Source organism: Chiloscyllium punctatum, chromosome 3 (assembly GCF_047496795.1).
Source record: "Chiloscyllium punctatum isolate Juve2018m chromosome 3, sChiPun1.3, whole genome shotgun sequence".
NCBI lineage: Eukaryota > Metazoa > Chordata > Chondrichthyes > Orectolobiformes > Hemiscylliidae > Chiloscyllium > Chiloscyllium punctatum.
Genome location: NC_092741.1, coordinates 159,677,993 through 159,705,309, shown reverse-complemented (window position 1 = coordinate 159,705,309; position 27,317 = coordinate 159,677,993). Strand labels below are relative to the sequence as shown.

General features: G+C 47.6%; 1 protein-coding gene across 2 annotated transcripts in view; it reads left to right on the top strand.

Annotated features, from left to right (window-relative positions):
* The first annotated feature begins 484 nt into the window (after positions 1 to 484).
* kif3ca (kinesin family member 3Ca) overlaps positions 485 to 27,317 on the top strand; it is a 259,632-nt gene continuing 232,799 nt past the window's right edge. For both annotated transcript variants that reach the window (XM_072563317.1, XM_072563306.1), the window contains exons 1-2: positions 485 to 1,356; positions 3,659 to 4,524. In XM_072563317.1, coding sequence (XP_072419418.1) covers positions 825 to 1,356; positions 3,659 to 4,524 — 1,398 coding nt within the window. In that variant the 5' untranslated portion in view covers positions 485 to 824. The remainder of the gene's footprint in view (positions 1,357 to 3,658; positions 4,525 to 27,317) is intronic.

Below are 27,317 nucleotides of genomic sequence, written 5' to 3'. Positions count from 1 at the left end.
TGTCCTGGATCCTATATTGCCAAAAATAAAAAAAGTCTGGTTGTAGTGATTTATTTGGGGCTTGTGGGGCCTTGCTGGATGTGAATGGTAGGTGCATTTTCTGACCTAATAGCAGTGACCAGACTCCAACAGGGAAGGTAATGTGGCACTGTGCTGCCAGTTGACTCTACCATGAATAAGTATATTAACATTTTCATCCATAATCTTTATACATTGAGGTTTTTGTTTTCCATTGTGAATGGGGGTTTTGAAAATCTAATTTCTGGAATATTCTGAGCCCCTGACTGTAATTTATAGCATCAGCCAATCCATGACTTGCTATGAGAGTGGCGCGGTTGCACTGTGGAGGGAGGGAGGAGTCAGTCAGAGCTGATTTCCGAATTTCCACCCCACTGCATTCTCAGCAATAACTACATTTCCCGACACACTCTCCAGGCTGAGGGCCGCTTGTATGGGGCGGTCTCTGTTTGGATGAGGATGCTCAGCAGCTTTGGGGCGTCCTCCTGTGGAGCTCAGAGAAGTCGCGTCGCTTCAGTCAGCCCCAGCTCCAGCACAGAGCCTGAGATCACCCAACCTGCAGCATCCAAATGACAAAGGCGTTGTCAGCTGTAAATGGGAGAAGCTCACAGGCAGCGAGTCTCTGCTCTGTGTCCTCGGTGCCTGAGTAAAGGAGATCTCGGTAAGAGACTGTAAGGTGCGGGCTGCAGCTCTCAATGTGATGATGCGGAACGGGTGCATTGCTTTATTGCAGAGACAATACAACCAGTGAAAGGTGTCAGGCTGAGGGAGACCGCATTCTGAGCAAAGCCACAAAACAGGAGAAAATGTCCAAGGCGAAGGTTTCTGAGTCGGTGAAGGTGGTTGTTAGGTGCCGCCCAATGAATGGGAAGGAAGAGGCGGCTGGATGTGAGCGGATTGTGGAGATGGATGTGAACCTGGGACAGGTGTCTATCCGAAACCCCAAAGGCAGTCCCACGGAGCTGCCCAAGAGCTTCAGGTTTGATGCGGTCTATGAGAGCAGCTGCCGGCAGAGTGAGCTCTATGATGAGACAGTCCGCCCTCTGGTAGACTCAGTGCTGCAGGGTTTCAATGGCACCGTGTTCGCTTATGGACAGACAGGCACCGGCAAAACCTACACTATGCAGGGAGTGTGGGCCGAGCCGGAGAAAAGAGGCATCATTCCCAACTCATTCGAACACATCTTCACTCATATCTCGCGGTCCCAGGACCAGCAGTACCTGGTGAGGGCTTCCTACCTAGAGATCTACCAGGAGGAGATCCGGGATCTCCTCAACAAAGATGAGAACAAAAAGCTGGAGCTGAAAGAAAAACCAGAAACTGGGGTTTACATTAAAGGTAAAGGAGGAGGCGGCCTCTTTAACACTGTGAATCAAATAACTGTTTTAGTTAAAGAATTAAAAACGTGACAAGTGATTAAATGTGTGAAGATTTGAAAAGGAGCCTGTCTTCCAAGCTGTGATGGAGGCTAGTGTATCTGTTTGTTTTCTTCACAAGACATGGGAGGGAGGGGGAGGAGTCAGTATCATCAAACAATTGATGTTTTGTTAAGAAGTTGAAAATCAAATCAATAATTCTACTCTTAAATATTAATAATCTTTTTTGCTTCAGGACAATACTGAAGTCCTGAGTCAACAGTTTTTTTTAGCTGCAGTTTTGCAGATTTTTGCTTTATCATTGATGGACATATATCTCACTCAAAGACACATGGTAATAGAAGCAAAGAAAATGACTCCAGCATCTGGTGGGTCAGAGGACCTGTAAGTAATTATATTTGGATGATGTCCAACCTCCTAACACAGCGATAAACACCGGAATATACTTTTAGCTCAGCCTGTTACCTCAGCCATGAATCAGCTGAAAAATACAATTGAGTAAGTTGGTATTCACCACTGTCATTTCCTGCCAACTAGACCCTGCAATGTTGGTCTTTGATGCCCTCAACAAAATGCTGATGTCATTATGAATCGGCATTGGCTCATTGTCTCCAACAAAACATTCCAGTAATTGATAGAACTGTCCAGTAGTTTGAATAATGGCTCAACTAACCTCCGTTAAACTGAGATTTGAATTCACTTTTCTTTGCTTCATATTCTCCTATGTACATTTCCCTCTGGGATTCCAATACACTGCACCATTGACCATGCCAAGGCCTTAGATTAAAGAAGCTCAACACCGACCCATTCTTTATTTGGCAGATTGCTATTGGTGTTTACGGGTGACTTGGGCTTATGCCTGTTTATTCTAGTGTGGAATGGACCCACACAACATGTTCATGTTTCACAAATTCATGACAGATTGGTAGAATGATTCACTGGCCAGAACAAAATTATATATCAATTGAAAAGTGAAATCAGTTCCTTAGTGAAAAACAGAGTTTGATGAAATTTACTTTGTTATTACCTAAACATCTTTCAACACTAACTTCATCCATGCCCTCATCTAACTGATGTACATATTCTAAAAATTTACAATCTCATTTAATTATGCATACATTTGGAGAAACCTTTCTTCTGAAAATTATACTTAGAGTCATAGAGATGTACAGCATGGAAACAGAGCCTTTGGTCCAACCTGTCCATGCCGACCAGATATCCCAACCCAATCTAGAGCCACCTGCCAGCACCTGGCCCATATCCCTCCAAACCCTTCCTATTCATATACCCATCCAAATGCCTCTCAAATGTTGCAATTGTACCAGCCTCCACCACATCCTCTGGCAGCTCATTCCATACGTGCACCACCCTCTGCGTGAAAAAGTTGCCCCTTAGGTCTCTTTTATATCTTTCCCCTCTCACCCTAAACCTATGCCCTCCAATTCTGGACTCTCCCACCCTGGGGAAAAGACTTTGTCTATTTACCCTATCCATGCCCCTCATGATTTTGTAAACCTCTATAAGGTCACCCCTCAGCCTCCGATGCTCCAGGGAAAACAGCCCCAGCCTATACAGCCTATCCCTATAGCTCAAATCCTCCATCCCTGGCAACATCCTTGTAAATCTTTTCTGAACCCTTTCAAGTTTAACAACATCTTCCCGATAGGAATGAGACCAGAATTGCACGGAATATTCCAACAGTGGCCTAACCAATGTCCTGTACAGCCGCAACATGACCTCCCAACTCCTGTACTCAATACTCTGACCAATAAAGGAAAGCATATCAAACGCCTTCTTCACTATCCTATCTACCTGTGACTCCACTTTCAAGGAGCTATGAACCTGTACTCCAAGACTTCAGAAAAGTCTTGATTCATTTTACTACAGATCAACTTAAATTTATAGAAGAATTTATACAAATAAATCTGCAATTTGGGCACTTTTCAATCTGAAGTTTATTTCTGCAAAGTGCCAAATAAATAGTTTGGTTTGCTTTGAGTGTCCATCAATGAAAGCTTCAATATGAAATAGTGTTGTTTTGCAGGGAGGGGATACCATTAAATGGCTCCTTTGTTGTAGAAAGATGAGTGATGGCACACAACATAAACCATGAAAAGTAAGCGATGCCTGTAAGAGCATGTTTCTCTATTGTGAGTAGCATAAACTCTTTTCAATTTAAATGGGGAAACTGTGCAATTTAGGGAAGTGGATGTTTTATAATACATAGTGGAATATGGTCAAATGTTTTGACTCTTAATTTACAGACCTATCATCATTCGTAACTAAAAATGTCAAGGAAATAGAACATGTAATGAATGTTGGAAACCAGACTAGATCAGTAGCATCTACCAATATGAATGAGTACAGCTCACGATCTCATGCCATTTTTGTTGTTACTGTGGAGTGCAGCGAACTTGGACTGGACGGTGAAAATCACATCAGAGTGGGCAAGTTGAATCTGGTTGATCTTGCTGGTAGTGAGCGGCAGAGCAAAACTGGAGTCCAGGGAGAGCGTTTGAAAGAAGCTACTAAAATCAATCTATCTCTTTCTGCTTTGGGTAATGTAATATCAGCATTGGTGGATGGCAAGAGTACTCACATTCCTTACAGAGACTCAAAACTAACCCGCCTATTGGAAGACTCCTTAGGTGGTAATGCAAAGACAATTATGGTGGCCACTATTGGCCCGGCATCCTGCAACTATGAAGAGAGCTTAATAACATTGAGGTATGCCAACAGAACCAAGAATATTAAAAACAAGCCAAGGATTAATGAGGACCCCAAAGATGCTTTGTTGAGAGAATTTCAAGAAGAGATTGCACGATTGAAGGCCCAATTGGAGAGAAGAGGAATGTTGAGCAAAAAAAGAAGAAAAAGCCAAAGGAAAATCATTCTGGAGGGTGAAGAGATAATAGATGAAGGAGAGGAGACTGAAGATAACATTGAGAAAGACATGGAAAATTATCTCAAAGAACAAAAAGAGACTTTGGAAAAAGAAAAGGTAGCAATCCAAGATGATCATAATTTGGTGGCAGAAGAGAAACAGAAATTGTTAGAAGAGAAAGAAAAAATGATGGAAGATCTGAAGAAGGAGCAAGAAGCCACAGAACAGCTAGCAGCCAAATTTAAGGTAGGCCAATGAACAACAATGCTTTTAGATTTCTGCATTACAAACTTCAAGGATATTGAATTTTTAAATAAGAATAAATTGTATGAAAATTTCATTTTATCACAAATGTAATGAAACATAGACAGTGTTGTTTCACATTGATACATTTTTAGCCTGCATTTGTTCCCACATATGTCTACAGTGGGGTTAATTTTGAAGGAGCTGGGTATTCATTGGACATGACATTAAGCTAGTACAGTACATGTTATGGAGGAGCTAGGTAGCTCAATTGGTAAGATGCAAATAACCACTGACAAAAGCTGCCAAGAAGACAGCTCAGGATGCACCCTTGGCAGGCAATGAGTCAATGACTTACCTTTGGACAGAGCTCAAATGAATGAATGAAATGATATATGTTAGAAGACACAGTATTTCCATAATGTTGGTATTCTATTTCCATATACAATCTTGTCACCTTATAGTAATGGATTGTGTATTTTATCCCTTTGTGATAATGCGGATGTTTGTCTTCAAGTCCAGATATAAATCTGCTGGAGCTTCACACTCAGGGGTTTATGACATTTCTTCAGAGAGTTGAATTCATATAACCATAGCCAACTATACACTTTTGTTTATTTCACTACAAAATGAACTCTGTCTACTTAACAGTATATTTTAAAATTAGACTGATATACAAATTCAGATTGCTTGTGGTCTGGAAATGTTATGTTTCATTTGTTCAGTAAGTTGATGGTCTATACTTGGTGATTTATGATTGATAATGCACTCTTGTTAGAACCTTTTCATAGCAGATAATCAAGGACAACAAAGATGCATTACTCTGCCTACTGGTCTTACAGCCCAGTGTCAGCCAGTGTTATATTGTTTCTGTTTTACACTATGATTCCCAGGTTAATAAAACATTTGGAGACAACGGGTAACAAAATATGCCTTCTGTAGAATACAATCTTGTATAGTTTTGAAATATGGTTATGTTTGAGAAATTAACTGCTGTGTCTCTATGACTGACTTTTCTCAAAGGAAAAATCTATAATTGCTTTCTTTCTGAAAATTCCGTAGAGGAGTTCAATTTCTAACTATACCACTATAAAGATGTTGAAAGGAAAGAATTGTAATATTTTTGTGAACGGTAACTAGATAATGTGTTAATAGATAAAATCTCAGGCTGCAATTCAGCAGTTGCACGTGACCCAATGCACCATATTGGTGGCAAACAAATTCTGAAACATGTTGTGTTAATCTTAAAAAAAAAGGACATTTCTGTTTGTAAAATACTTTATTGATAGATTAAGATTTGCATAAAGTATTGGATGTTGGGCAGAGGCCTTTAAAGTTGAATAACTTCCTCACCGCTACCTCCATCAGCAAAAATAGTCAACCACTTTAGACTCTGAAGTGGCTGTTGATTGGCTACTTGAGGGCTTTAATTGGTGTCCAGTTACAACAGATTGGCCATGGACATTCCTGCCCAGACTTTAATTAGCAACTTGATGGGAAAGCGTCAGGATCTCCAATCCCAATCTCCAAGTATTTACCTTTTCCACCACCTGCCCTGCCACTTCTAGGAAAGGGAAATCCCACCTCAAACTTGGAAATTTCCAATTTGATGTATACGTGGGAAATCAGATCATAATATCTCAGTCACTAGTTTTACAGATTTTTTTCCTTCTGGATGCTGGTTTCCTGGCAGAACATGGTCCAGACATGTCCTCACCCAAAAGGGTCTCAGGGGCTTGGAATTGATTTCAGATATGTTTCACAAACAGACTGTCTACGTTTTATTAAGGAATAAGTAAAAAGAATTAATGTAGATCAATAAAATTCACTCATGCTTCGAGTTGACTTCATTTAATGCTTATTTGTTTTTTCTGTGATTTTAATGCATTTTCACATTAATCTTATTGATTGGAGCATATAGAATGATGTGGAAACTGGAACAAATTATTTGTGTATAGTAACATCAGCTTCATGAGCAAATATGACTTGCTTCAGCAATGCATTCTATAATAAAGTCAGTGGGTTTGTTGTCTCAACATTTTCGTATTGTATATTGCTGACATAAACCCTACACAACTCTCAAATGAAAGACTGAATGTATTAATAATGATAAAAATGCCTCAGTACTTGAAATCAATTGATCAAATGCTTTCACAAAACCATCTTCATTGACTGCCATGATTTGAAGATGCCAGTGTTGGACTGGGGTGTACAAAGTTAAAAATCACATGACACCAGATTATAGTCAACAGGTTTAGTTGGAAGCACTAGCTATTGGAGTGCTGTTGGACTATATAAACCTGTTGGACTATATAAACCTGTTGGACTATATAAACCTGTTGGACTATAAACTAGTGTTGTGTGATTTTTAACTTCATTGATTGCAGACTCCAATATGCTTCTGCAGAACCACAAAGAATGATTAAGAAACTCCAGGACATTAAATATGTATCAGTAACAAGATTATTGCAAAGGATGTGGGAAGGTACCTTCCATCAGATTCGGGCATGTTGAACTAGTCTGGAGATGCAGTATGGATGTACTAGCCTGGAGCTGCAATTGTTGTGGAGAAAATATAGAAAATCACCAGGAGACGCAGAGAGTTCTTCAAGAAGTTGACCTTTTATTTGCAAACAAAAAACTGTGACACTGAGAAAGCGGACTCTCGAATGCCCACGAGTCTCAGGGTCCATGGTTTTTAAATTGTTTTTATCATGATTCTGTTAGCTTAGCTGCATGTCCAACTATATTAATCAAAGTATCTCACTCTAGCTACACAATAAACCAATAGTGTTAGTTTGCATTATCTCTTTAGTTGTACATTCGACTTAATGTTATACTAATGTCACAGTTTGATATTTATTGCTAACTCTCTTACAGTGATCTTCCATTCCAGACTAACCTGTCATGATGGATATTTAGCTATTCCATCTATTAAAATTGTCTCCTATCCCAAGCTGACTCCACTAACTATTAATTAGATATTTTAATGTCATGTCCCAAATATTTATGGTCCTAATCCTGTCATAATAACACTTAACAGAGAAACTTGCTTTATTACTTGTGTTGTCTCATCTCACCATAGTGTCCTTTCAGCCTTAACCTTACTTTGCTAATTGGTGTAAGAGCATTCCACTGTTCTTATCCCATCCTGCCTTCCACAGACCACAAATTGCCAGTAGTCTTCATGCTTTAACCCTTCCCATGCTTTCATGTTCTTTATTTTCCATATTCCCCCCCCTTTGAGACCTACTGGTCTCACCTAGAGAAAGAAGACAATAAGCTCAGCCTCTCTTGTGCCCAATACAAACAGTTTAGGCTCCAATTAGGATTAAATAATTTTCAGAGTCTGAGACTTAAAGGGTTCTTCCTCCATTCCTGGGGTCCCTTGGGCCAAAAATCTGTCCTCCAATAACTAGAACAGGAAAAAAGACCCAAGATCCCTCACAATCTAGGACCCACGTGTTCTGCAGAAGTACCATTGACGTCCCCACATAGACGTATTCCTTGCACCGTGGCGGTTGTCAGATCATAATAATAGAGTGGTGGGGTTCCATCAGAGGAGTAAGCACTTCCTGGGGTAGCTGAAATGACCTCAAGTTGCCATGTAGTGATGCGAACTAAAAAGGACTTAATAAAAGATAAAGCACAACAAAAGACAAAGGCAACAATAAGCAAAACCGCACCTACAATACGACCAATCTTAACAAACCATACTTCCCAAGACTCTAATATATTATTCAGCCAATCAAAAGCCTGAAGACCAAACCCCTGCATTGTCTTTTAGCTCCCGTCTTAGATTCTTTAGTTTTTCCATTGCTTTAGTAAAGGATCCCCCAGGGCTAGTGTTGTTAGGTATAAAGGTACAGCAATGTTCTCCAACCATCACACAAACCCCACCTTTTTCTGCCAGTATCCAATCTAAGGCCTGTCTGTTTTACCATGTCATTTTGGGAGTAACATCCAATTGTTCTCCCAAGGGCATCATCAGTATAATTGATAAATCTCTGCTGTTTGTAACAAATGTAATTAATCCATTCAGCATTCTTACTAACCCCTATCACTGGCATGACAGCCTCCCAGCCCGCGGCAATTTCATTGCGGGCCTTAAACTCATTAGGAATACCTCTTGGCTGTCCTCTGCTATCAATCCGAATCGTCGGGTCAGGGACATACTGTCGCTGAGTTCAGCGCAAAGCTGACTGTGACGTCGCATCAAGCTGTGTGTGTGGTGATATAACCACCTCGTGCAGGAGCATTATGTGGGCACAGCTGCCACTCCAGTCAGCGGCAGCGTTGGGTGCAACCCTCCTTTCTTACCACACAGCCACCAAGTATCTGCCAGTGAGACGCGTTGGGAATTTAAAACAGTCCCAAATGTGGTGTCCACCTCTAGTTCAATCGTATTCCCAAAAGACCCTTAAAATAGCCGACTGGTGTGGAGCCATTTCGCTGAAAGCATTCAAAACACAACCCTTCCTGTATCCTGAAAGCAGCCATGGCGAATGTGTAATTAGTCTTACTGGTGGACCACACCATCGTTGGAGTTGGTGCCTGCCCACATCATCCTGCTGATCGAACATAGAGGCCTGAAGTAGGAGGCACCAAAAGGGGCAATGGGATTGTCTGTAAGTTGATGAATCACCCGGGTTTAGAGGTCGGCTAGAGTGCTGCAAACGCCATTGAGTACAGGGGGTCGAGTTATAAGGCAAAGGGGCAACATAGTATGAGGGGGTTGCATTAATACACAAGAAACCAATCTAACACTGCACCTTCAAAATGCATCAATCACTAACGGTTTCTTGAGAAATTTCTCTCTCGGAAAAAACTATCTCAAATTCTTACAGTGCAAAATAAAATCAAAATACCCCTGGATATCAAGCTCCAGGGAAACAAAACACAAACATTTAACCACCAACAACACACACACACACACACGCACACACACACACAAATCTCTGTCAGCCAGGGCCTTACTGAAACAGACCCTTTGTTCATTTCCAAAAGTCCTTTTATCCTACTGGCCTTATCTAAAACATTTAACAGTCTAGTAACACTATAACACTATGATTATTCTCTGCTACTTTACTTTTAATCATCTACTACCATTTTGCCGGCTTTCTAAACAGGTCTATCAGCGCTTACAGTAAAACAATTTCCCCTTATTTATTCTGCCCTATAGGGTCTTATATTTCTGCCCTATCTATCTATAGGGTCGTATATACACCATGTGGACCTTTTACTCAGACAATTGCTATGTTCTATTCTTACTCACCCGTTATTCCTTCAGCCACAATTTACCCCTTGCCTTTGGATCTTGGATCGGAGAGACCCTCTGGCAGGTTCCTGCACCTCCGAGTCCCCAAGGACAACACCAAGCCAACAGAGTATAGTCCGAATTCACAGCAAAAATGCTAACCTTTTTTTGTTGGGTACCCTTATTCTGTCAGTCTCGGGAGTGCCCCCGGTGGACCAAGAAGTGCCCTGTTACTGCCGCCCTCTGTCCAGGTGGGTCTCTGCACGACCCTGCTCGCAGCGCCACATTTGTTGTTGAGAAAGTATAGAGAATCACCAGGAGATGCAGAGAGTTCTTCAAGAAGTAGGTCTTTTAATTGCAAACAAAAAACCGTGACACTGAGAAAGCGGATTCTCGAATGCCCACAAACCTTGGGTCTGTGGTTTTTAATTTTTTTTATCATGATTCTGTCAGTTTATCAGCATGTCCAACTATATTAATCAAAGTACCTCACTCTAGCTACACAACAAACTAGTGATGATAGTTCCCATTATCTCTTTAGTTGTACATTCTACTTAATGTTATTCTAATGTCAGTTAGATATTTATTGCTAACTCTCTTACAGTGACCTTCCATTCCAGACTAACCTGTCATGGTAGATATTTAGCTATTCCATCTATGACAATAGTCTCCTGTCTCAAGCTGACTCTACTAACAAAGAACAAAGAAAATTTATAGCCCAGGAACAGGCTCTTCGGCCCTCCAATCCTGAGCCAATCCAAATGTACTGTTTAAACCTGTCGCCCAATTCCTAAGCATCTGTATCTCTCTGCTCCCCACCTGCTCATGCATCTGTCCAGATGCATCTTAAGTGAATCTACCGTGCCTGCCTCTACCACCTCTGCTGGCAACACGTTCCAAACACCCACCACCCTCTGTGTGAAGTACTTGCTGTGTGTATCCCCCTTAAACTTTCCACCTCTCACTTTGAAAGCATGACCTCTCATTATTGAATCCTTCACCCTGGGAAAAAGCTTGTCTCTATCCACCCTGTCTATACCCTTCATGAATTTATAGACCTCAATCAGTCCCCCCCTCAATCTCCTTTTTTCGAATGAAAACAAACCTAACCTACTCAACCTCTCTTCATAGTTAACACCTTCCATACCAGGCAACATCCTTGAAAGTCTTCTCTGCACCCTCTCCAAAACGTCCACATCCTTTTGGTAATGTGGCGCCCAGAACTGTACACAGTATTCTAAATGCAGCCGAACCAATGTCTTGTACAATGTTAACATGACTTGCCAGCTCTTATACTCAATATCCCGTCCGATGAAGGCAAGCATACTATATGCCTTCTTGACCACTCTATCCACCTGTGCAGCAACCTTCAGGGTACAATGGATCTGCACCCCTAGATCTCTCTGCCTATCAACTTTTCCCAAGGCTCTTCCATTCATTGTGTAATTCGCTCTAGAATTAGTCTTGCCTAAATGCATCACCTCACATTTGTCTGGATTGAAAACCATCTGCCACTTTTCTGCCCAACTCTCCAGCCTATCGATATCCTCCTGTATTCTCTGACAGTCCCTTATGCTTTCTGCTACTCTACCAATCTTTGTGTCATCTGCAAACTTGCTGATCATACCAACAGTGCCCTCTTCCAGATCATTTATGTAGATTACAAACAACAGTGGCCCCAGCACTGACCCCTGTAGAACACCATTAGTCACCTTTCTCCATTTCGAGGAACTCCCTTCAACTACTACTCTCTGTCTCCTGTTGCTCAACCAGTTCTTTATCCACCCAGCTAGAACACCCTGCACACCATGTGACTTCACTTTCTCCATTAGTCTACAATGGGGAACCTTATCAAACACCTGACTAAAGTCCATGTTATATGACATCAACAGCCCTTCCTTCATCTATCAACTTGGTCACTTCCTCAAAGAACTCTATTAAGTTGGTAAGGCACGATCTCCCCCTGACAAAACCATGTTGCGTATCACTGATAAGCTCATTCTTTTCTAAATATAAATAGATCCTATCTCTCAGTAACCTCTCCAGCAACTTCCCCACCACCGACGTCAGACTCACCGGTTTGTAGTTACCTGGAATATCCCTACTACCCTTCTTGTACAGGGTGACAACATGAGCAACCCTCCAGTCCTCCGGCAATTCCCCTGTATTTAAGGATGTCACAAAAATATCTGTCAGGGCCCCAGCTATTTCCTCTCTCGCCTCCCTCAGCAACATGGGATAGATCCCATCTGGTCCTGGGGATTTGTCTACCTTAATAACCTCTAGCCTACCCAACACATCTTCCCCACTTAGTCAACGTGATCCAGACTAATCAAACTTCTATCTCGAATCTCAAGATTCATCATGTCCCTCTCCTCAGTGAACACTGATGCAAAGTAGGTAAAAACAATGACTGCAGATGCTGAAAATCAAATACTGGATTAGTGGTGCTGGAAGAGCACAGCAGTTCAGGCAGCATCCAACGAGCAGCGCTGCTCTGCTCGTTGGATGCTGCCTGAACTGATGCAAAGTAGTCATTCAGAATCTCACCCATTCTCTCAGGTTGAGCACACAGCCTTCCTTCATTATCCTTTGATGTACCAATCCTTTCTGTAATCACCCGCTTGCTTCTTAGATAAGAATAAAATGCTTTGGGATTTTCCTTAATTCTGCTTGCTAAAGCTATTTCATGACCCCTTTTAGCCCGCTTGATTCCCCGTTTAAGACTTGTCCTACTCTTCCGATATTCCTCCTGTTCTTAGCTGCCTAGACCTTATTTACACTTCCCTTTTCCTCTTGGATAGTCGTACAGTTTCTCTTGTCATCCACGGTTCACGAACCTTGCCCTTCCTATCCTTTACCTTCAACAGGACATGCCTATCCTACACTGCCGTTAACCTATCTTTGAAAGCCTCCCACATCTCAAACGTGAACTTCCCGTCAAATAGCTGTGTCCAATCCACATTTCCGAGCTCCTGCCTAATTTTGATATAACTGGCCTTGGCCTAGTTCAGTACTCTTCCCTCAGGGCCACTCTCTTCATTATCTATGAGTATTCTAAAACTTACAGAATTGTGGTCACTGCTCCCACAGAAATCCCCCACCACAACTTCTACCACCTGTCCTGGCTCATTCCCCAATACCAGGTCCAATATGGCCCCTTCCCTCGTCGGACTATACTGCTCTAGAAAACTCTCCTGGATGCTTCTTAAAAATTCTACCCCATCCAGACCTCTGACGCAAAGTATAACTATTAAGGAGATATTTAAATGTCATGTTCCAAATATTGATGGTCCTAATCCTGTCATAATAACACTTAACAATTTGCTTTATTACTTGTGTTATCCCATCTCACCACAATGCCCTTTCAGCCTTAACCTTACTCTGCTAATTGGTGTCAGAGCATTCCACAATTCTTATCCCATCCAGCCTTTCACAGACCACAGATTGCGAGTGCTCTTCATGCTTTTATGTTCCTTATTTTCCAGACAGTATGAGTGTACTGGCCTGGAGCTGCTGTATGGGTGCATTGGCCTGGAGCCACAGTACGAGTGTACTAGTCTGGAGCTGCAGTGTGAGTGTACTATCCTGGACCTGCAGTATGGGTGTACTAGTCTGGAGCTGCAGTGTGAGTGTACTATCCTGGAGCTGCAGTGTGAGTGTACTAGTCTGGAGCTGCAGTGTGAGTGTACTATCCTGGAGCTGCAGTGTGAGTGTACTAGTCTGGAGCTGCAGTGTGAGTGTACTATCCTGGAGCTGCAGTATGAGTGTACTAGTCTGGAGCTGCAGTATGGGTGTACTAGCCTGGAGCTGCAGTATGAGTGTACTATCCTGGAGCTGCAGTATGGGTGTACTATCCTGGAGCTGCAGTATGGGTGTACTAGCCTGGAGCTGCAGTGTGAGTGTACTAGCCTGGAGCTGCAGTATGAGTGTACTAGTCTGGAGCTGCAGTATTGGTGTACTAGTCTGGAGCTGCAGTATGGGTGTACTAGTCTGGAGCTGCAGTATGGGTGTACTATCATGGAGCTGCAGTGTGAGTGTACTAGTCTGGAGCTGCAGTATGGGTGTACTAGTCTGGAGCTGCAGTATGGGTGTACTAGCCTGGAGCTGCAGTATGGGTGTACTAGCCTGGAGCTGCAGTGTGGGTGTACTAGTCTGGAGCTGCAGTGTGAGTGTACTATCCTGGAGCTGCAGTGTGAGTGTACTAGCCTGGAGCTGCAGTATGGGTGTACTAGCCTGGAGCTGCAGTATGGGTGTACTATCCTGGAGCTGCAGTATGAGTGTACTAGCCTGGAGCTGCAGTGTGAGTGTACTATCCTGGAGCTGCAGTGTGAGTGTACTAGCCTGGAGCTGCAGTATGGGTGTACTATCCTGGAGCTGCAGTATGGGTGTACTAGTCTGGAGCTGCAGTGTGAGTGTACTATCCTGGAGCTGCAGTGTGAGTGTACTAGCCTGGAGCTGCAGTGTGAGTGTACTAGCCTGGAGCTGCAGTATGGGTGTACTAGTCTGGAGCTGCAGTGTGAGTGTACTATCCTGGAGCTGCAGTACGAGTGTACTAGCCTGGAGCTGCAGTGTGAGTGTACTAGTCTGGAGCTGCAGTATGGGTGTACTAGCCTGGAGCTGCAGTATGGGTGTACTAGCCTGGAGCTGCAGTATGGGTGTACTAGCCTGGAGCTGCAGTGTGAGTGTACTATCCTGGAGCTGCAGTACGAGTGTACTAGCCTGGAGCTGCAGTGTGAGTGTACTAGTCTGGAGCTGCAGTATGGGTGTACTAGCCTGGAGCTGCAGTATGGGTGTACTAGCCTGGAGCTGCAGTACGAGTGTACTAGCCTGGAGCTGCAGTATGGGTGTACTAGCCTGGAGCTGCAGTATGGGTGTACTAGTCTGGAGCTGCAGTACGAGTGTACTAGCCTGGAGCTGCAGTACGGGTGTACTAGTCTGGAGCTGCAGTACGAGTGTACTAGCCTGGAGCTGCAGTATGGGTGTACTAGTCTGGAGCTGCAGTATGGGTGTACTAGTCTGGAGCTGCAGTATGGGTGTACTATCCTGGAGCTGCAGTATGAGTGTACTATCCTGGAGCTGCAGTATGGGTGTACTATCCTGGAGCTGCAGTATGGGTGTACTATCCTGGAGCTGCAGTATGGGTGTACTATCCTGGAGCTGCAGTATGGGTGTACTATCCTGGAGCTGCAGTATGGGTGTACTAGCCTGGAGCTGCAGTATGGGTGTACTAGCCTGGAGCTGCAGTATGGGTGTACGAGCCTGGAGCTGCAGTATGGGTGTACTAGCCTGGAGCTGCAGTACGAGTGTACTAGCCTGGAGCTGCAGTACGAGTGTACTAGCCTGGAGCTGCAGTATGGGTGTACTATCCTGGAGCTGCAGTATGGGTGTACTAGTCTGGAGCTGCAGTATGAGTGTACTAGCCTGGAGCTGCAGTATTGGTGTACTAGTCTGGAGCTGCAGTATGGGTGTACTAGCCCTGAGCTGCAGTACGAGTGTACTAGCCTGGAGCTGCAGTATTGGTGTACTAGCCTGGAGCTGCAGTATTGGTGTACTAGTCTGGAGCTGCAGTATGGGTGAACTAGCCTGGAGCTGCAGTATGGGTGTACTAGCCTGGAGCTGCAGTGTGAGTGTACTAGCCTGGAGCTGCAGTATGGGTGTACTAGCCTGGAGCTGCAGTATGGGTGTACGAGTCTGGAGCTGCAGTGTGAGTGTACTATCCTGGAACTGCAGTATGGGTGTACTATCCTGGAGCTGCAGTATGGGTGTACTAATCTGGAGCTGCAGTACGAGTGTACTAGCCTGGAGCTGCAGTATTGGTGTACTAGTCTGGAGCTGCAGTATGGGTGTACTAGCCTGGAGCTGCAGTATGGGTGTACTAGCCTGGAGCTGCAGTACGAGTGTACTAGCCTGGAGCTGCAGTACGAGTGTACTAGCCTGGAGCTGCAGTATGGGTGTACTAGTCTGGAGCTGCAGTACGAGTGTACTAGCCTGGAGCTGCAGTATGGGTGTACTAGCCTGGAGCTGCAGTGTGGGTGTACTAGTCTGGAGCTGCAGTGTGAGTGTACTATCCTGGAGCTGCAGTATGGGTGTACTAGCCTGGAGCTGCAGTATGGGTGTACTAGCCTGGAGCTGCAGTACGAGTGTACTAGCCTGGAGCTGCAGTATGGGTGTACTAGCCTGGAGCTGCAGTATGGGTGTACTAGTCTGGAGCTGCAGTATGAGTGTACTAGCCTGGAGCTGCAGTGTGAGTGTACTAGCCTGGAGCTGCAGTGTGAGTGTACTAGCCTGGAGCCACAGTATGAGTGTACTAGCCTGGAGCTGCAGTACGAGTGTACTAGTCTGGAGCTGCAGTATGGGTGTACTAGCCTGGAGCTGCAGTGTGAGTGTACTAGCCTGGAGCTGCAGTATGGGTGTACTAGCCTGGAGCTGCAGTATGGGTGTACGAGTCTGGAGCTGCAGTGTGAGTGTACTATCCTGGAACTGCAGTATGGGTGTACTATCCTGGAGCTGCAGTATGGGTGTACTAATCTGGAGCTGCAGTACGAGTGTACTAGCCTGGAGCTGCAGTATTGGTGTACTAGTCTGGAGCTGCAGTATGGGTGTACTAGCCTGGAGCTGCAGTACGAGTGTACTAGCCTGGAGCTGCAGTACGAGTGTACTAGCCTGGAGCTGCAGTATGGGTGCACTAGTCTGGAGCTGCAGTATGGGTGTACTAGTCTGGAGCTGCAGTGTGAGTGTACTAGCCTGGAGCTGCAGTATGGGTGTACGAGCCTGGAGCTGCAGTATGGGTGTACTAGCCTGGAGCTGCAGTATGGGTGTACTAGCCTGGAGCTGCAGTACGAGTGTACTAGCCTGGAGCTGCAGTATGGGTGTACTAGCCTGGAGCTGCAGTACGAGTGTACTAGCCTGGAGCTGCAGTACGAGTGTACTAGCCTGGAGCTGCAGTATGGGTGTACTAGTCTGGAGCTGCAGTACGAGTGTACTAGCCTGGAGCTGCAGTATGGGTGTACTAGTCTGGAGCTGCAGTATGGGTGTACTATCCTGGAGCTGCAGTATGGGTGTACTATCCTGGAGCTGCAGTATGGGTGTACTAGCCTGGAGCTGCAGTATGGGTGTACTAGCCTGGAGCTGCAGTATGGGTGTACGAGCCTGGAGCTGCAGTATGGGTGTTCTAGCCTGGAGCTGCAGTATGGGTGTACTAGCCTGGAGCTGCAGTACGAGTGTACTAGCCTGGAGCTGCAGTATGGGTGTACTAGCCTGGAGCTGCAGTACGAGTGTACTAGCCTGGAGCTGCAGTACGAGTGTACTAGCCTGGAGCTGCAGTATGGGTGTACTATCCTGGAGCTGCAGTATGGGTGTACTAGTCTGGAGCTGCAGTATGAGTGTACTAGCCTGGAGCTGCAGTATTGGTGTACTAGTCTGGAGCTGCAGTATGGGTGTACTAGCCTGGAGCTGCAGTACGAGTGTACTAGCCTGGAGCTGCAGTATTGGTGTACTAGCCTGGAGCTGCAGTATTGGTGTACTAGTCTGGAGCTGCAGTATGGGTGAACTAGCCTGGAGCTGCAGTATGGGTGTACTAGCCTGGAGCTGCAGTGTGAGTGTACTAGCCTGGAGCTGCAGTATGGGTGTACTAGCCTGGAGCTGCAGTATGGGTGTACGAGTCTGGAGCTGCAGTGTGAGTGTACTATCCTGGAGCTGCAGTATGGGTGTACTAGCCTGGAGCTGCAGTACGAGTGTACTAGCCTGGAGCTGCAGTACGAGTGTACTAGCCAGGAGCTGCAGTATGGGTGTACTAGTCTGGAGCTGCAGTACGAGTGTACTAGCCTGGAGCTGCAGTATGGGTGTACTAGCCTGGAGCTGCAGTGTGGGTGTACTAGTCTGGAGCTGCAGTATGGGTGTACTAGCCTGGAGCTGCAGTATGAGTGTACTAGTCTGGAGCTGCAGTATGGGTGTACTAGCCTGGAGCTGCAGTGTGAGTGTACTAGTCTGGAGCTGCAGTATGGGTGTACTAGCCTGGAGCTGCCATATGAGTGTACTAGCCTGGAGCTGCCATATGAGTGTACTAGCCTGGAGCTGCAGTATGAGTGTACTATCCTGAAGCTGCAGTATGGGTGTACTAGCCTGGAGCTGCAGTATGGGTGTACTAGTCTGGAGCTGCAGTGTGGGTGTACTAGCCTGGAGCTGCAGTATGGGTGTACTAGTCTGGAGCTGCAGTATGGGTGTACTATCATGGAGCTGCAGTATGGGTGTACTAGCCTGGAGCTGCAGTATGAGTGTACTATCCTGGAGCTGCAGTATTGGTGTACTAGCCTGGAGCTGCAGTATGAGTGTACTATCCTGGAGCTGCAGTATGGGTGTACTAGCCTGGAGCTGCAGTATGAGTGTACTAGCCTGGAGCTGCAGTATGGGTGTACTAGCCTGGAGCTGCAGTATGAGTGTACTAGCCTGGAGCTGCAGTATGGGTGTACTAGCCTGGAGCTGCAGTATGAGTGTACTATCCTGGAGCTGCAGTGTGAGTGTACTATCCTGGAGCTGCAGTATGGGTGTACTAGCCTGGAGCTGCAGTATTGGTGTACTAGCCTGGAGCTGCAGTATGAGTGTACTATCCTGGAGCTGCAGTATGGGTGTACTAGCCTGGAGCTGCAGTATTGGTGTACTAGCCTGGAGCTGCAGTATGAGTGTACTATCCTGGAGCTGCAGTATGAGTGTACTATCCTGGAGCTGCAGTATGGGTGTACTAGTCTGGAGCTGCAGTATGGGTGTACTATCCTGGAGCTGCAGTATGAGTGTACTATCCTGGAGCTGCAGTATGGGTGTACTAGTCTGGAGCTGCAGTATGGGTGTACTATCCTGGAGCTGCAGTGTGAGTGTACTATCCTGGAGCTGCAGTATGGGTGTACTAGTCTGGAGCTGCAGTGTGAGTGTACTAGTCTGGAGCTGCAGTATGAGTGTACTATCCTGGAGCTGCAGTATGGGTGTACTATCCTGGAGCTGCAGTATGAGTGTACTATCCTGGAGCTGCAGTATGGGTGTACTAGCCTGGAGCTGCAGTATGGGTGTACTATCCTGGAGCTGCAGTATGAGTGTACTAGCCTGGAGCTGCAGTATGGGTGTACTATCCTGGAGCTGCAGTGTGAGTGTACTAGTCTGGAGCTGCAGTATGGGTGTACTATCCTGGAGCTGCAGTATGGGTGTACTATCCTGGAGCTGCAGTGTGAATGTACTAGCCTGGAGCTGCAGTATGGGTGTACTAGTCTGGAGCTGCAGTATGGGTGTACTAGTCTGGAGCTGCAGTATGGGTGTACTAGTCTGGAGCTGCAGTGTGAGTGTACTAGTCTGGAGCTGCAGTATGAGTGTACTAGCCTGGAGCTGCAGTATGGGTGTACTAGTCTGGAGCTGCAGTATGGGTGTACTAGTCTGGAGCTGCAGTGTGAGTGTACTAGTCTGGAGCTGCAGTATGAGTGTACTAGTCTGGAGCTGCAGTATGAGTGTACTATCCTGGAGCTGCAGTATGGGTGTACTAGTCTGGAGCTGCAGTATGGGTGTACTATCCTGGAGCTGCAGTATGGGTGTACTAGTCTGGAGCTGCAGTATGGGTGTACTATCCTGGAGCTGCAGTATGGGTGTACTAGTCTGGAGCTGCAGTATGGGTGTACTAGCCTGGAGCTGCAGTATGGGTGTACTATCCTGGAGCTGCAGTGTGAATGTACTAGCCTGGAGCTGCAGTATGGGTGTACTAGTCTGGAGCTGCAGTATGAGTGGACTAGTCTGGAGCTGCAGTATGGGTGTACTAGCCTGGAGCTGCAGTATGGGTGTACTATCCTGGAGCTGCAGTATGGGTGTACTATCCTGGAGCTGCAGTATGGGTGTACTATCCTGGAGCTGCAGTATGAGTGTACTAGCCTGGAGCTGCAGTATGGGTGTACTATCCTGGAGCTGCAGTATGGGTGTACTAGTCTGGAGCTGCAGTGTGAGTGTACTATCCTGGAGCTGCAGTATGGGTGTACTATCCTGGAGCTGCAGTATGGGTGTACTAGCCTGGAGCTGCAGTATGGGTGTACTAGCCTGGAGCTGCAGTGTGAGTGTACTATCCTGGAGCTGCAGTATGAGTGTACTAGCCTGGAGCTGCAGTGTGAGTGTACTAGTCTGGAGCTGCAGTATGGGTGTACTAGTCTGGAGCTGCAGTGTGAGTGTACTATCCTGGAGCTGCAGTGTGAGTGTACTAGTCTGGAGCTGCAGTATGAGTGTACTAGCCTGGAGCTGCAGTGTGAGTGTACTAGCCTGGAGCTGTAGTGTGAGTGTACTATCCTGGAGCTGCAGTATGGGTGTACTAGCCTGGAGCTGCAGTATGGGTGTACTAGCCTGGAGCTGCAGTATGGGTGTACTAGCCTGGAGCTGCAGTACGAGTGTACTAGCCTGGAGCTGCAGTATGGGTGTACTAGCCTGGAGCTGCAGTATGGGTGTACTAGTCTGGAGGTGCAGTATGAGTGTACTAGCCTGGAGCTGCAGTGTGAGTGTACTAGCCTGGAGCTGCCGTGTGAGTGTATTAGCCTGGAGCCACAGTATGAGTGTACTAGCCTGGAGCTGCAGTACGAGTGTACTAGTCTGGAGCTGCAGTATGGGTGTACTAGCCTGGAGCTGCAGTGTGAGTGTACTAGCCTGGAGCTGCAGTATGGGTGTACTAGCCTGGAGGTGCAGTGTGAGTGTACTAGCCTGGAGCTGCAGTATGGGTGTACTAGCCTGGAGCTGCAGTATGGGTGTACGAGTCTGGAGCTGCAGTGTGAGTGTACTATCCTGGAACTGCAGTATGGGTGTACTATCCTGGAGCTGCAGTACGGGTGTACTAATCTGGAGCTGCAGTACGAGTGTACTAGCCTGGAGCTGCAGTATTGGTGTACTAGTCTGGAGCTGCAGTATGGGTGTACTAGCCTGGAGCTGCAGTACGAGTGTACTAGCCTGGAGCTGCAGTACGAGTGTACTAGCCTGGAGCTGCAGTATGGGTGTACTAGTCTGGAGCTGCAGTACGAGTGTACTAGCCTGGAGCTGCAGTATGGGTGTACTAGTCTGGAGCTGCAGTATGGGTGTACTAGTCTGGAGCTGCAGTATGGGTGTACTATCCTGGAGCTGCAGTATGGGTGTACTAGCCTGGAGCTGCAGTGTGAGTGTACTAGCCTGGAGCTGCAGTATGGGTGTACGAGCCTGGAGCTGCAGTATGGGTGTACTAGCCTGGAGCTGCAGTATGGGTGTACTAGCCTGGAGCTGCAGTACGAGTGTACTAGCCTGGAGCTGCAGTGTGAGTGTACTAGCCTGGAGCTGCAGTACGAGTGTACTAGCCTGGAGCTGCAGTATGGGTGTACTAGCCTGGAGCTGCAGTATGGGTGTACTAGCCTGGAGCTGCAGTATGGGTGTACTAGCCTGGAGCTGCAGTATGGGTGTACTAGTCTGGAGCTGCAGTATGAGTGTACTATCCTGGAGCTGCAGTATGGGTGTACTAGCCTGGAGCTGCAGTATGGGTGTACTAGCCTGGAGCTGCAGTATGGGTGTACTAGCCTGGAGCTGCAGTATGGGTGTACTAGCCTGGAGCTGCAGTATGGGTGTACTAGTCTGGAGCTGCAGTATGAGTGTACTATCCTGGAGCTGCAGTATGGGTGTACTAGCCTGGAGCTGCAGTGTGAGTGTACTATCCTGGAGCTGCAGTATGGGTGTACTAGTCTGGAGCTGCAGTGTGAGTGTACTATCCTGGAGCTGCAGTATGGGTGTACTAGTCTGGAGCTGCAGTATGAGTGTACTATCCTGGAGCTGCAGTATGGGTGTACTAGTCTGGAGCTGCAGTGTGAGTGTACTATCCTGGAGCTGCAGTATGAGTGTACTAGTCTGGAGCTGCAGTATGAGTGTACTATCCTGGAGCTGCAGTGTGAGTGTACTAGTCTGGAGCTGCAGTATGGGTGCACTAGTCTGGAGCTGAAGTATGGGTGTACTAGTCTGGAGCTGCAGTGTGAGTGTACTAGTCTGGAGCTGCAGTATGGGTGTACTAGTCTGGAGCTGCAGTATGGGTGTACTAGTCTGGAGCTGCAGTATGAGTGTACTATCCTGGAGCTGCAGTATGGGTGTACTAGCCTGGAGCTGCAGTGTGAGTGTACTAGTCTGGAGCTGCAGTGTGAGTGTAATATCCTGGAGCTGCAGTATGAGTGTACTAGCCTGGAGCTGCAGTGTGAGTGTACTAGTCTGGAGCTGCAGTATGGGTGTACTAGTCTGGAGCTGCAGTGTGAGTGTACTATCCTGGAGCTGCAGTGTGAGTGTACTAGCCTGGAGCTGCAGTGTGAGTGTACTAGCCTGGAGCTGCAGTGTGAGTGTACTAGCCTGGAGCTGTAGTGTGAGTGTACTATCCTGGAGCTGCAGTATGGGTGTACTAGCCTGGAGCTGCAGTATGGGTGTACTAGCCTGGAGCTGCAGTATGGGTGTACTAGCCTGGAGCTGCAGTACGAGTGTACTAGCCTGGAGCTGCAGTATGGGTGTACTAGCCTGGAGCTGCAGTATGGGTGTACTAGTCTGGAGGTGCAGTATGAGTGTACTAGCCTGGAGCTGCAGTGTGAGTGTACTAGCCTGGAGCTGCAGTGTGAGTGTACTAGCCTGGAGCCACAGTATGAGTGTACTAGCCTGGAGCTGCAGTACGAGTGTACTAGTCTGGAGCTGCAGTATGGGTGTACTAGCCTGGAGCTGCAGTGTGAGTGTACTAGCCTGGAGCTGCAGTATGGGTGTACTAGCCTGGAGGTGCAGTGTGAGTGTACTAGCCTGGAGCTGCAGTATGGGTGTACTAGCCTGGAGCTGCAGTATGGGTGTACGAGTCTGGAGCTGCAGTGTGAGTGTACTATCCTGGAACTGCAGTATGGGTGTACTATCCTGGAGCTGCAGTACGGGTGTACTAATCTGGAGCTGCAGTACGAGTGTACTAGCCTGGAGCTGCAGTATTGGTGTACTAGTCTGGAGCTGCAGTATGGGTGTACTAGCCTGGAGCTGCAGTACGAGTGTACTAGCCTGGAGCTGCAGTACGAGTGTACTAGCCTGGAGCTGCAGTATGGGTGTACTAGTCTGGAGCTGCAGTACGAGTGTACTAGCCTGGAGCTGCAGTATGGGTGTACTAGTCTGGAGCTGCAGTATGGGTGTACTAGTCTGGAGCTGCAGTATGGGTGTACTATCCTGGAGCTGCAGTATGGGTGTACTAGCCTGGAGCTGCAGTGTGAGTGTACTAGCCTGGAGCTGCAGTATGGGTGTACGAGCCTGGAGCTGCAGTATGGGTGTACTAGCCTGGAGCTGCAGTATGGGTGTACTAGCCTGGAGCTGCAGTACGAGTGTACTAGCCTGGAGCTGCAGTATGGGTGTACTAGCCTGGAGCTGCAGTACGAGTGTACTAGCCTGGAGCTGCAGTATGAGTGTACTAGCCTGGAGCTGCAGTATGGGTGTACTAGTCTGGAGCTGCAGTACGAGTGTACTAGCCTGGAGCTGCAGTATGGGTGTACTAGTCTGGAGCTGCAGTATGGGTGTACTAGTCTGGAGCTGCAGTATGGGTGTACTATCCTGGAGCTGCAGTATGGGTGTACTATCCTGGAGCTGCAGTGTGGGTGTACTATCCTGGAGCTGCAGTATGGGTGTACTATCCTGGAGCTGCAGTATGGGTGTACTAGCCTGGAGCTGCAGTATGGGTGTACTAGCCTGGAGCTGCAGTATGGGTGTACGAGCCTGGAGCTGCAGTATGGGTGTACTAGCCTGGAGCTGCAGTACGAGTGTACTAGCCTGGAGCTGCAGTATGGGTGTACTAGCCTGGAGCTGCAGTACGAGTGTACTAGCCTGGAGCTGCAGTACGAGTGTACTAGCCTGGAGCTGCAGTATGGGTGTACTATCCTGGAGCTGCAGTATGGGTGTACTAGTCTGGAGCTGCAGTATGAGTGTACTAGCCTGGAGCTGCAGTATTGGTGTACTAGCCTGGAGCTGCAGTATTGGTGTACTAGTCTGGAGCTGCAGTATGGGTGAACTAGCCTGGAGCTGCAGTATGGGTGTACTAGCCTGGAGCTGCAGTGTGAGTGTACTAGCCTGGAGCTGCAGTATGGGTGTACTAGCCTGGAGCTGCAGTATGGGTGTACGAGTCTGGAGCTGCAGTGTGAGTGTACTATCCTGGAACTGCAGTATGGGTGTACTATCCTGGAGCTGCAGTACGGGTGTACTAATCTGGAGCTGCAGTACGAGTGTACTAGCCTGGAGCTGCAGTATTGGTGTACTAGTCTGGAGCTGCAGTATGGGTGTACTAGCCTGGAGCTGCAGTACGAGTGTACTAGCCTGGAGCTGCAGTACGAGTGTACTAGCCTGGAGCTGCAGTATGGGTGTACTAGTCTGGAGCTGCAGTACGAGTGTACTAGCCTGGAGCTGCAGTATGGGTGTACTAGCCTGGAGCTGCAGTGTGGGTGTACTAGTCTGGAGCTGCAGTGTGAGTGTACTAGCCTGGAGCTGCAGTATGGGTGTACTAGCCTGGAGCTGCAGTATGGGTGTACGAGTCTGGAGCTGCAGTGTGAGTGTACTAGCCTGGAGCTGTAGTGTGAGTGTACTATCCTGGAGCTGCAGTATGGGTGTACTAGCCTGGAGCTGCAGTATGGGTGTACTGGCCTGGAGCTGCAGTATGGGTGTACTAGCCTGGAGCTGCAGTACGAGTGTACTAGCCTGGAGCTGCAGTATGGGTGTACTAGCCTGGAGCTGCAGTATGGGTGTACTAGTCTGGAGCTGCAGTATGAGTGTACTAGCCTGGAGCTGCAGTACGAGTGTACTAGTCTGGAGCTGCAGTATGGGTGTACTAGCCTGGAGCTGCAGTGTGAGTGTACTAGCCTGGAGCTGCAGTATGGGTGTACTAGCCTGGAGCTGCAGTATGGGTGTACGAGTCTGGAGCTGCAGTGTGAGTGTACTATCCTGGAACTGCAGTATGGGTGTACTATCCTGGAGCTGCAGTATGGGTGTACTAATCTGGAGCTGCAGTACGAGTGTACTAGCCTGGAGCTGCAGTATTGGTGTACTAGTCTGGAGCTGCAGTATGGGTGTACTAGCCTGGAGCTGCAGTACGAGTGTACTAGCCTGGAGCTGCAGTACGAGTGTACTAGCCTGGAGCTGCAGTATGGGTGCACTAGTCTGGAGCTGCAGTATGGGTGTACTAGTCTGGAGCTGCAGTGTGAGTGTACTAGCCTGGAGCTGCAGTATGGGTGTACGAGCCTGGAGCTGCAGTATGGGTGTACTAGCCTGGAGCTGCAGTATGGGTGTACTAGCCTGGAGCTGCAGTACGAGTGTACTAGCCTGGAGCTGCAGTATGGGTGTACTAGCCTGGAGCTGCAGTACGAGTGTACTAGCCTGGAGCTGCAGTACGAGTGTACTAGCCTGGAGCTGCAGTATGGGTGTACTAGTCTGGAGCTGCAGTACGAGTGTACTAGCCTGGAGCTGCAGTATGGGTGTACTAGTCTGGAGCTGCAGTATGGGTGTACTATCCTGGAGCTGCAGTATGGGTGTACTATCCTGGAGCTGCAGTATGGGTGTACTAGCCTGGAGCTGCAGTATGGGTGTACTAGCCTGGAGCTGCAGTATGGGTGTACGAGCCTGGAGCTGCAGTATGGGTGTTCTAGCCTGGAGCTGCAGTATGGGTGTACTAGCCTGGAGCTGCAGTACGAGTGTACTAGCCTGGAGCTGCAGTATGGGTGTACTAGCCTGGAGCTGCAGTACGAGTGTACTAGCCTGGAGCTGCAGTACGAGTGTACTAGCCTGGAGCTGCAGTATGGGTGTACTATCCTGGAGCTGCAGTATGGGTGTACTAGTCTGGAGCTGCAGTATGAGTGTACTAGCCTGGAGCTGCAGTATTGGTGTACTAGTCTGGAGCTGCAGTACGGGTGTACTAGCCTGGAGCTGCAGTACGAGTGTACTAGCCTGGAGCTGCAGTATTGGTGTACTAGCCTGGAGCTGCAGTATTGGTGTACTAGTCTGGAGCTGCAGTATGGGTGAACTAGCCTGGAGCTGCAGTATGGGTGTACTAGCCTGGAGCTGCAGTGTGAGTGTACTAGCCTGGAGCTGCAGTATGGGTGTACTAGCCTGGAGCTGCAGTATGGGTGTACGAGTCTGGAGCTGCAGTGTGAGTGTACTAGCCTGGAGCTGCAGTATGGGTGTACTAATCTGGAGCTGCAGTACGAGTGTACTAGCCTGGAGCTGCAGTATTGGTGTACTAGTCTGGAGCTGCAGTATGGGTGTACTAGCCTGGAGCTGCAGTACGAGTGTACTAGCCTGGAGCTGCAGTACGAGTGTACTAGCCTGGAGCTGCAGTATGGGTGTACTAGTCTGGAGCTGCAGTACGAGTGTACTAGCCTGGAGCTGCAGTATGGGTGTACTAGCCTGGAGCTGCAGTGTGGGTGTACTAGTCTGGAGCTGCAGTATGGGTGTACTAGCCTGGAGCTGCAGTATGAGTGTACTAGTCTGGAGCTGCAGTATGGGTGTACTAGCCTGGAGCTGCAGTGTGAGTGTACTAGTCTGGAGCTGCAGTATGGGTGTACTAGCCTGGAGCTGCCATATGAGTGTACTAGCCTGGAGCTGCCATATGAGTGTACTAGCCTGGAGCTGCAGTATGAGTGTACTATCCTGAAGCTGCAGTATGGGTGTACTAGCCTGGAGCTGCAGTATGGGTGTACTAGTCTGGAGCTGCAGTGTGGGTGTACTAGCCTGGAGCTGCAGTATTGGTGTACTAGCCTGGAGCTGCAGTATGGGTGTACTAGCCTGGAGCTGCAGTATGAGTGTACTATCCTGGAGCTGCAGTATGAGTGTACTATCCTGGAGCTGCAGTATGGGTGTACTAGCCTGGAGCTGCAGTATGGGTGTACTAGCCTGGAGCTGCAGTATGAGTGTACTATCCTGGAGCTGCAGTATGAGTGTACTATCCTGGAGCTGCAGTATGGGTGTACTAGCCTGGAGCTGCAGTATTGGTGTACTAGCCTGGAGCTGCAGTATGGGTGTACTAGCCTGGAGCTGCAGTATGAGTGTACTAGTCTGGAGCTGCAGTATGAGTGTACTAGCCTGGAGCTGCAGTATTGGTGTACTAGCCTGGAGCTGCAGTATGGGTGTACTAGCCTGGAGCTGCAATATGAGTGTACTAGTCTGGAGCTGCAGTATGAGTGTACTAGCCTGGAGCTGCAGTATGGGTGTACTATCCTGGAGCTGCAGTATGGGTGTACTATCCTGGAGCTGCAGTATGGGTGTACTATCCTGGAGCTGCAGTATGAGTGTACTATCCCGGAGCTGCAGTATGAGTGGACTAGCCTGGAGCTGCAGTATGGGTGTACTATCCTGGAGCTGCAGTATGGGTGTACTAGCCTGGAGCTGCAGTGTGAGTGTACTAGCCTGGAGCTGCAGTGTGAGTGTACTAGCCTGGAGCTGCAGTATGGGTGTACTAGTCTGGAGCTGCAGTGTGAGTGTACTAGTCTGGAGCTGCAGTGTGAGTGTACTAGCCTGGAGCTGCAGTATGAGT